This window comes from Helicoverpa zea, chromosome 2 (assembly GCF_022581195.2).
Source record: "Helicoverpa zea isolate HzStark_Cry1AcR chromosome 2, ilHelZeax1.1, whole genome shotgun sequence".
Lineage (NCBI taxonomy): Eukaryota > Metazoa > Arthropoda > Insecta > Lepidoptera > Noctuidae > Helicoverpa > Helicoverpa zea.
Window position 1 is genome coordinate 7,775,980 of NC_061453.1, and position 11,010 is coordinate 7,786,989.

Consider the following 11,010-nt stretch of genomic DNA (forward strand, 5'->3'; position numbering starts at 1 on the left):
TTTGTCTAAACCCATTATGGTATTTTCTTAGAACTTACTAAAGTTACGTAAGTCATTTTTACGGAAGCGACTTACAAGTGTAAAGCCTGGGTATTGAATATTTGTTTGCGAATATATGTTATTAAAGTTGCAATAACTATCATTGACTTTCCATTTGTTCGCAAACGAATATTATAATAAAGTCATACTATTAGAGAAACAACCTTACATATATCTGAGAAAACTTCGCTTACCGCCCAGAAATGGGGTTGTTGTTTTACGTATTAATATTATATATACATAGTGCACCAAAACTACCTGCGATATGGTTATTATTGTTGATTGTTAATTGGTGTGCATAATAAAGAATATATCTATCTATCTATCTACCGCCCAGAAATGGGGTTGAAAAGATAGGTATTATAGAAACTGGCAGAATAGACGCCTATATTTTTACAAGTTGCAGCCCCATGAATTGAATGAGTTAGGGCATGTAAATGACTCCAAAATACGATACACATATATATTAAACATTATTTTAAAAAATAATTACAAAGAATTTCTAAAAAAAATAACTTAGCCATCAAATATTTTATCACTCTAAGCCACAAGACAAATAAATACAAAAAATTTTGAGTGCGGTAAAGAGTGAACAAGTTCAGGACATAATACTTCTGTAGAGCGTAGTCATCCCCATAATTTCAACCCCTTTATAGATACGGACAACCACTATGACTTGAAGTAACAAAATTAATGAAATATACATAAAACTTCGTTCACATACAAATATAGCATATAATAAGAGTATAATGACTATGCTTCAATCGTAAAAAAAATCTGTGCAGTTTTGGAAGCTAATAAAAACTGTGTTATTGTCGATGTTGTGGAAGGACATTTGAGGGTTACCATGACCTCATGTAATTACTAGTAAATAGTAATTTGATCGCTGATGGCTAATACTAGTAGCACGAGGCAGCTGCGGTTGTGGCGACAAGTGTCACCTCGTATCACCACCGCAAGTCATTGCAACAATACAACAAATAATTATATAGAATAGTGTAACGTTCAAGGTAAAATAAAGGATAAATCAATATGTTTGCACATCTATCTATATTTAGAACACAGGTTTTAGTTATTTTACATGGTCTAAAGATTTCTTTAAGGATTAATCTTTTCAGTGTGTACAAGTTACGGTACCTATTTAATACAAAAATCTTCGTCAATTTAAACAACCTATTATAAAATATCTCTAAAGAAAACTAAATGCAATAAACTCTCAAAATAATGACTTGATTTCAATAAAATAATTGTTAAAAATAATTCACAATTCTTATGGAATAAGGTATACACCAATTATATAATTTTAAAACAATAAATGTTGATCGGTCAGTCTTGTAAATACATAGTTATATTATACAGTTGTTATGTAATAATATCTTTAAAAAAGTTATACTTAAAGTTAATGACAACACATTGAAATTAATTTTATTCTTATATTCACTTTTACATATAGGATAGATGGCGAAAATTACCACGGATTCCTTTAAAATAAGCCAAATGAAAGGCTATGTGTGAATGACATAAAAACTCATCTATCATCTATACTGCATCTTGTGAAAATGTGTCCAATAAATTATATCATTTAATTTGCAAAAGGAGCCTGTAAAAAATGTGGTTGTTTGTGCGATACCAATTAATGCGTAGAATACCCGAAAACTTCAATTCTATATTCCTTTATTTAACATTAAATATTACTAACTTTTTGACTGGCTTGCTATTTATAATTTTATACTGTCCATAGCTGCCTTTTCCGTTAATTGAATTTATTTTTCTAGACATTCACACTATTTCAATTATTATGTACAGTGTACTTAATTTTATTGCCATTATGCTACACAATTTTATTTGGATAACTTGAATGTACAATTTGTTTATATTACATAGTGAGATATTTACAAAGTATTCCTATTCGTTTCATTTTAATGTTACGTTTATCCACGCACCTTACATACATTATTTCTATTGTCGTTAATCAATTCCATTACAAAATTTATTTATTAAATAAATGCAAAGTTCAAGATATATACGAGACTCACATTTGTTTTAAATATAATAAAAGATCTGCATATAAAATCTATTATTGCTTCTCAAAATTAATAAAACATGATTCTTTATGAAATTAAAGGACCATGGGCAAAAATGTATGAAGCCTGGGCTCACCCACCAACAGAGATGAGACCACTTTGAATATACTTGTAAAGCACTAAATATAAAGATTTAAACTCATTTTTGCGAAGAATCCATGTTATTTTGCTATAAATATTTTTCTCCGACCATAAATAAACTAATATTCTGCAAAAAGTAGTGCTGTTATGGCAGTGTAGGTTTTGTTATTGAATACCTTTAACTAGTTTTAATTCCAGGTTTAATGTGTACATAAAAAATAAAACAGCTGCTAACAGTTAAAATTATTTTTGTTAACATTTCAATCAATATCAATAATAATGTCGTCTAAATATCCTGCCGGTGGATTAAATTGGGAGTGCCTGCCTCACCCTAGATACCATATTATTGAAATGATATGAGCACAACTTCCTGCTGAGCGTCTACCTGTTAGACACGAGCAGTAATACTGAGCGATGGCATCTCGACCCATTTCGTTTCTGTTAACCAGAATGTATACCTACGTAATATGTAAACCTATTTAGGTGCATATCTTTTTTTGCCATGGAATTGAAGGTACTGCCCATAGTAACAATTTCAGTACAAACAAAAACCTTCACAACGGCATATGCTATAACTCTGTTAGACAATGAGCCCAATTCGACTCATGGTCCTTTGTAAGCTCCCGAAAATAGAGTATGAGTTAGGTACTTAAATACATAATCTTGTCTAATCTAAAAATAAACTTTCACTGGGCGAAATTTGATTGTACTAAGAGATATTTGGGTAATGAACACCTATTGGGACGCTATAACTAATACTCATTGATTTACAACTATAAACTTTTTTCTCCGTCGACTTACCTTTAACAGGCCTCTTTCGACTAGATCTGTTGTTCGCTCGTGGGGAAAAAATAATAATTGTCTACAATCCCTTAATGATTTGTAACAAATTGAATGATAATTTGTGACTATATGAACTTGAAGCATTTCTGTTTGTCGTGCGGTATCCGCGTCTTGAAGAGTACGGAATCCGCGCGGTACTGCGTCGTTAGAAGCGGCGTGTAGCCCATTACCTGTGAGGAAAAAATTGCAATAACTACGAATACTATAGTAGTATGCTTTTGAATCTTGAACATTGTTAAATTTTATTTTATTAATTTTAAGAAAACTTACAGCTACATACATCAATTAGTTATAGGGTAATAATGTGGAAGAAGGCCAATTACAAGTTTCCACTCATATCAAATAAATATTGATAGTTTTCGTTTTTGCTTGCCAAGAAGAAAATAAAATGAGTTGGATTTTGAAAATTCTTTAGTAAAACTCAGCATAACTGCTAAACAATATTAAATGTACGCGTTTGCCTGTACATAATCGAATAATTCTGTTTTAGAGCATTTCAGTACAAAACTGCGTTTAGTTTTTAAAACCATCACCTAAATCAATCGCTGCGTATTTCTTACCTGTGAGAAGAACTGTATACATTTATGTCTTTCGTGGAAGTGCGTCTCGTCAGCCGACAGCGTCACCGGACACCCGGGACACCGGAAAGTCCATCGTGACGTCACCTACAACATAATTATGGTCATAAAGCATCTATACAAATGTCCAAACTCTGTGGTGATATTTGCTTGAAGTGAGTTACTGTTAGCTCGTGGCTAAACAAGGCGTCTAGCTAAGTCTAAGCAAGGTAATCTAGTTACGACGACTTATTCTGTGTTTCGCAAGGCACGATAAACTGTTGGCTCCCGGCTGTCATAAAACATCTTTGGCGGTCGTTACAGGCAGTCAGATGCTTGAAAGTCTGACAACCAGTCTTACTAAAGGGAATTGGGTTTCTCGGGTACCTGGATTGGGAGATCAGATATGAGCAGTCGCTTCATGTCAAAAACTGGTTCTTAGGTTACACTGGAAGCCGACCCCAACACAGTTAGTAGTAGGTAGATAAGATGATAGAACCTACCTTGACGGGCGGTTTCCTAGTAATATGCGAGACGAGGAAGTTCATAGCTATATCTTCGCAGTTCATGTACTCGTCGACGTAATCCCGTATGGCGGCCGGCAGCATGCGCCAGTATGCCCACAAGTAGTACCGGTGGACGAACGCCGCGCCTGTCAGCACCATGCTTAACTCGCAGCTAGGTGACAAATGTGGGTAGATTTAGTTCAGGAAACGTATGACGGAAAACGGAAATAGCAAGACTTTGCTATTTTTTTTTTTTTTTTTTTGCTTTGGACTTCAAATTAGCAAGTGACTTTAAATTAGCAAGTAAAATAAAGTGCCAAAGAAATTCAAAAATCAATTGATTTTAGACCCACCGAGCTGTAATGTGATGTGATATAAAGTTATTGTTAACTTATCTAGTAAACTATTATTGAATGGAACTCAATTTTTTTTCAGATCAGATTGTATTACCTGGAATATGTTTAGTAGCAAATATACTTATTTAGGGAACATTTGGAACTGTCTTAGATGGATTTAAGAGAAGCTTTTCATTTTGATAAGAAAATTGAATAGAACTCACCTGTAGTTAGAGTTGTAAAGGAATCCGTTGTTAAAGTTGAGATCCCAAGCATGGTATCGACCGGGAAAGCCGACGATACGGTCGCGATGTTCGCGCCAAACCCTGTCGGCATAAAGTATTTATCAATATTTTTTATCAAAAAGTATTTAATTGAATATAAAGCAGCCTAAAAACAATTGTTCAGAGAAAAATATTGTTGCTAAAAATGTTCTTTCCAAACGATATTGTTTTATACAAGGTGTTGATTTGCATTTGTGCCATACTTTAGGAGGAGGACATAAAATACGTAGATAATCGATTGTAATCACAGTAGACGGGAAATAGCTAATATGCACTGCTTTTTTGTCATTGTAATGTCGTAGTATTTCAGAAGTAATTCAATTTTATGAATTAAATTTATGAAAAATTGTTGCGTATGCTTTGTGTTTGCGTTTGTGTGAGGGCGCAGCACGGTTTTCAGGGCAGTAACACACGCGCCAAGTTTAAATACGGCTAGATGACATTGACGGAATTCAGAAAAAATAAAAATAAAAAAAATTACGTACTAATTTTTTTGTTGATTTGGGACGAGAATCATTAGCATAATTACGTCCTTGAATATGGCACGGATGCAAATCAACAGCTTGTATACATTGGTTCATAAAAACGAAATCTTTACTTTTTTAATAACGTTTGTGTGATTAGCATGTTTGTTGTCCAAGCCTCAGTGTTAAAATATGTTATGTAAATGTGTATATCTACTTTATCAGTTGTGTTTGCAGCTGTAACACAAGCTAATACATAGCTTAGCACAGGGCCATCCGACAGTGTGTGTAAGGTCCCAATTAAAGTATGTTGTACCTGAAAGCGAAGACAATCTCGTCGTGTCGGAGATGCGCGTCGTCGTCGACACACAGCACGGCCTCGGTGTCGATGAGGTGGTAGGGCAGGAAGCGGTTGTTGAGCGAGTTGCGGCCCGCCCGCACCACCGCCACCGGCGCCCCGCTCTCCGCCCACGCGCCCGCCGACGGCGCAGACCCGCCGTTCCACACCACCACCACCTGACACACACACATGTAACTAAACGTGTTTTTAAAAACTCAATATATATAGCCAAATAATAATTTCTCACCTTATTTAAATAGGGCAACCCCCTCAGTCTGGCTAACGCGGCGGCCAGCACAGCCTCTCTCTCGTAAGTAAGTATGACGATAGTGAACTGTTCCCGCGGGCGGTCGCCGCCCAGCGCCTCGCTGAACTCCCGGCCCGAACCCCCTGCACCCGCCCCCACCGGCCGGAACCCCGCCGCAGACCCCAGGAACCGGGCCTCTGACGTCACCACCGGGTCCCACGGTAGCTGCGGGTACAACGCGAACGGTTCGCCCCAGTCATTCCACAACTCGTATCCGTGTAACAAAGCCACAGAATAGTTGCGACGATACGCGGGGCTCGGATAGGGCGCCTCGAGCGGTCCGAGCGTCTCCTCAGGCTCGGCATCGACTGCGGGGGGTTCGAGCCGCGGCGGGAAGTATGATTCGTTGAAGGCGGGCGGGCCCACGGTGGGCGGCACGGGGCGCGGCGGGATGTGCAGACGCGTGCGCAGCGCCGCCAGCAGCGAGTCGACGCTGGCCTGCACGGAGCTGAGGTAGCGCTCCCACAGCAGGCGGCCCTGGCGGCGCAGCGCCAGCAGGTCGGCGTCGGGCAGCGCGCGCAGCAGCACGTGCAGCTCGGGGGCGCGGGCGCGGGGCAGGCTCAGCGCCGCGCGCCGCCAGTCCAGCACCTCGTCGTAGGGCAGGCGCGAGCGGTCGCCGCCCAGCAGCACGGGGATGGCGCCGGAGCGCAGCGCCTCGTACAGGCGCGCCTGCAGCAGCGCCGTGCTCACGTAGGCGCGGTCGGCGGGCGCCAGCAGCAGCGCGAACGTGGAGTCGCGCAGCACGGCGCGGCGCGAGCGGTCCGTGCCGCACAGCGCCCAGTCGCCGATCGGCAGCACTGCGCGACGCTCCACCGGCGGGTCGCACTCGAACTGCAGGTGGAACAGGTCGGACGCCGGCGCAGACTTCACCATCTTCTGTAATGCCTCAATCAGAGTTTTGTCGAGGTCCTTGTCTATTCCTTTCGGCGGCGGTTGTGAGCCCTGAAAACTAAATGTAGCTCATGAATTCATACCTAAGAATCAATGGCAGCAAGCATCTTATATTACTGTCAGTAAAGAAGATGTATGAAACTTGACTATTAGTGAGCTATGAAATAGTTTACCTGAGCAAGTATTTCCGTCGCGCGGGTGCTATGGGCGCGCAGTCGGCCCACACGTCGCCGCCGGGCGGGCCGAGCGCGGGCGGCGTGATGATGTCGAAGCCGGGCCGGAACTGGTCGTGCGTGAAGGTGGACTGCGCGATCATGGCGCGTCCCACCGACGCTCCCCGGAAGGCGTCGCCCGAGCCCACCGCCAGCTCCCGCCGGGCCATGTTCAACAGCACGTGGTTGCGACCGTCGCCGCCCCAGTACGGCAAGCTCTTAATAGCAGTCTCATTTAGTAATAGCTTGTACGTATCTATTGTAGGCCTGAAAAACCGTCCATAATACATAACAAAGGCCAATTCAACTGCATAATATGTATATTCGATTTTCAATTGTCTACTTACGTGGGAGTTTTCTCAAAGGGGAAGGCTTCACCAACAATGACGAGATAAATACATGCTTCGTTTGGATTTCGCGTTATGTGGGTATTGTATCCCAGTGTCTGTCGTAGAGTTGTTTTAAGGAATCCGTCTACTTCTGCGCCGGCTAGAGGCGCGTATATATCAGGATCGTAGAGGTAAACAGGAAAGCCTGATGTCAAAGAGCAGCGAGAATGATCAAAGCATGAAAACATGCGACAATGGACTTCGGAGGACTGTGCTATTGGGGGTAGGACGGGTGGAGGTCGTGAGGGGAGTAGTTGTAAAGGGGGCGCCAGTTCGGGCGAGTCTCGTCGGATGGCTTCGAGCTGTGCGATGCGCGCCTGGTCGGCGGAGACGCGGAGGCGCTGTAGCTCAGCGGCGGCGCGCGCGTGCTCTGCCTTAGCGCTGTCGGCTTTAGCACTGGCCGCCGCCGCCTCACGCTGTAGCCGCCCGCGCTTTGCTTCCAGTTCACGTAACTCTGTAGACACTGACGCCTGAAATGTTTCAATTCATATTAAAGCTACTCAACAAATATCACAAAAAAACTTACATCCTTATTAAAGAGACTTTCAGTTGGGCGACAACTTTTAGGTTCAACTTTTAGGTTTATCCATTACAAAGAAACAAAAATAAAAAAATATCCTATTCATAATATGTATAAGTGCCTATAGATAATATTGTCAGCATGGATATGATACCTCTATACAAATATTTTCCTCAAGAGATTAATAGGTTAGCGCCAGGATCACTACTTGAAACTTTTATATAAATGTGTTTGTTACAATGTTACAGAGTCACATAAGAACTAATAACATATACCTTTTGTCAGCTTTGTTTAGTAACATTCTACCAGTGGCTACATGAGTCAATTGATTACCTACCTTTATTCTTAGCATTTCTTCAATTCTGAGTTTCAAATCGGCTGCATTCATTGTTGAGATGTCACCAAGTGCTTCTAGAGTGTGCCGCATTGGATTATTAGCCAATGAACCAGATTCATCATACTGTTAAATAAAACTAATTATGTACATTAATTATGCTTAATCCAGCACTGGAATCATCAAGTTATCTTGGCCTCTAGAATAATTGTTTGGTTACTGGCAAACAGGTGTTTTCTTTTAAGTTATACATGGCACCAGAAGACTGTTAAATTTTACTGTTGATTACCTTATCAACAAGAGTAACTGTTGACAGCAGCTCAAAATTCATGTATGATTAATGAACTGGCTGGCTGAGAAAATTATTTCTTTTTTGTCTGCATTATATATGGAATCTTAATAGCGTCTCACGCAATGAAAGTACGCATAAACAACTTGACAAATTAATATGTACATCCTAACCAAAAACTTTCGATAATCAATATACTTACTTTAGACAAATAATAATGTGTGAACAGAGGCACGACGAATAATATTACAGAAACTAGAAATATCACACGAGATAATTTGAGGTGTCCTATCCACAAGCAAAATCGTTCGTAGAAATACATTTTGGCTGCTACAAATTCACATATAACAGAATATATTTACTAATACTTCACTTTACCAGCCGTCATACTGTTTTTATGTTACTAACACTCAACATTTTTGTTTAATTTATAAAGTAAGACATTATTTTATAATCTAAACAAGCAAAACCAAAAATGTTTTTATTCTTTGATTTGAGATTGGAGATTGACACATTGGTAGTCAAATTGACTTGACAGCAATGACAGAACTAAAAACGTTTGCCAGTGAAAATACTTCTAGGAAATATTTTTTGTTTGTTCGAAGCGTAGAAGTTTCGAAACTACTGGCCCGATTTAAAAAAAAAACTGTGTTGAGAAGCTAGGCTATCTCCAACATATAATAGCAAAACAAAACATGTTTCTTCTTTATTATTATTATATTAATAAATGTGGACCACATAGACTAGCTGTTTCACGTTACGGGAAGCCAGTAGGTAAGTCTGACGCCAGTCGAAGTCTAACCAAGGGTATTGGGTTGCCGGGTAACCGGGTTCAGGGTATCAGATAGGGCAGTCGCTCCTTGTAAAGCACTGGTACTCACCTATATCCGGTTAGACTGGAAGCCGACCCCAAAAATAGATGGGAAAAAAGGCTCGGAGGATGAGGATGATGGTAGACTAGCTGTTTCACGCGGTCTAGAAGTCGGTGGAGAAATAAACTCTTCCTAAAATCCTCTAGGCACCGAATTCTAGACCGATGTACAGCTTGGCAAAAAAGAGTGTGGAATAAATGAGGTCAGCAGTATCGCACCTGTGGCAACCCGGAATACTACGACTCACAAATTTTGATATTTGTTATTTTTGGAGATATTCAATCCTAAGTAGGCGATGTCCCTTGGACACTTCAATGTCCAGTATTAACGATGTTAACAAGGGATGCTGAAGCCTGAATTTTTAGTTCCAACTGTCACCGCGTCAGACTCTTTTTTGCCAAGCTGTACTAGTTTAAATGACAAGAATTAGCTCGCCGTTGTACATAAACTATTTATTGTTAAGTATGTATGCAATAAAGAATAAATAAAATAAATAAATAAAAATAAATTGTTGGCACTATCCGCATTAGTGCAGTTCTGATCTGAAGCCTAAACACGAGGTAGTTTAGGCAGGGGGCCGATTCTCCTAAGTTAATAATGTCAAAATCGAATAGAAATCGAATCGCAATATGATCGCAATAGCAGTTTTAGCCATATCGGGCATTCTGCTACTAATAAAAGACCAATCGTATTCGATTGACATTTGATTGGTGTGCGATTGGTCTGCTATTTTGGTAATTTTGGTCTATACGGTAGTTTGCTGTACAATCATTTTGCAATCGTAAATCATTTGCAGACAAAATGATTCATTATTTAATGACAGAAAAGGATAAAAACGTTTATTTCAATGAAAAAATAGCGGAATGCCACATACGCTTCAATCGTAATCGAGTCGGGATCGGATCTCAGTCGAATCGAGTCGAACGTCAATCGAATGTTGCTTAAGTAAAATTAGGAGAATCGGGCCCCAGTACGCACGTCTACGCATCAAGCTATACTAAACCAGGCAGGGGCCCGATTCTCCTAAGTTAATAATGTCAAAATTGAATCGCAATAGTAGTTTTAAAAATATCGGGCATTCTAATTCTAATATAAGACTAATCGTATTCCAACGACATTCGATTGGTCTGCTATTTTGGTCTATACGGTAATTCTCTACAGTCATATTGCAATCGTAAATCATTTGTAGACAAAATGATTCATTATTAAATGACAGAAAAGGATAAAAACGTTTATTTTAAAGAAAGACTAGTGGAATGCCACATACGCTTCAATCGTAATTGAGTCGGGATTGGATCCTTATTGGATCTCAGTCGAATGTGAATCGTATGTCGTTTAGTGTTATCAGACTTGTGTAGTGTTCTCAGACTGGGGAGAAAAATCAAAAGAAAAAATAAATTAAATAAACTCGGGAAGATTGAACGAATTAATCGATTGAGATTTGAAATATTTTTTTCTATTTCAGAAATTGGATCCCTCGGGAAGCAGGTAAAATTTAACAATAAAACAACGAGAAATATAAATCAGTATTTATAGTAAATACCCTTATATTGTTTTTATGAGATGCGTCTAACATTAAAAAAAACCTATAGCAGCGCCACCTGCCCGGTCCAAATATACATATTTTCAAACCATCTGGGAACCTTTTGTAAATTGCTTATTC

At 39.7% G+C, this 11,010-nt stretch overlaps 1 protein-coding gene across 1 annotated transcript; it reads right to left on the minus strand.

Moving 5' to 3' along the window:
* Positions 1 to 2,698: 2,698 nt before the first annotated feature.
* Positions 2,699 to 8,960, minus strand: LOC124641177 (exostosin-3). Its single transcript, XM_047179179.1, has 10 exons — positions 8,678 to 8,960; positions 8,190 to 8,312; positions 7,291 to 7,802; positions 6,905 to 7,210; positions 5,781 to 6,789; positions 5,510 to 5,709; positions 4,670 to 4,771; positions 4,108 to 4,282; positions 3,608 to 3,712; positions 2,699 to 3,217 (listed from the first exon to the last, which is right to left on the minus strand). Exons 1-10 carry the CDS (start codon positions 8,795 to 8,797, stop codon positions 3,113 to 3,115), a joined length of 2,757 nt encoding a protein of 918 aa, XP_047035135.1. The 5' UTR covers positions 8,798 to 8,960; the 3' UTR covers positions 2,699 to 3,112.
* Positions 8,961 to 11,010: the final 2,050 nt, after the last annotated feature.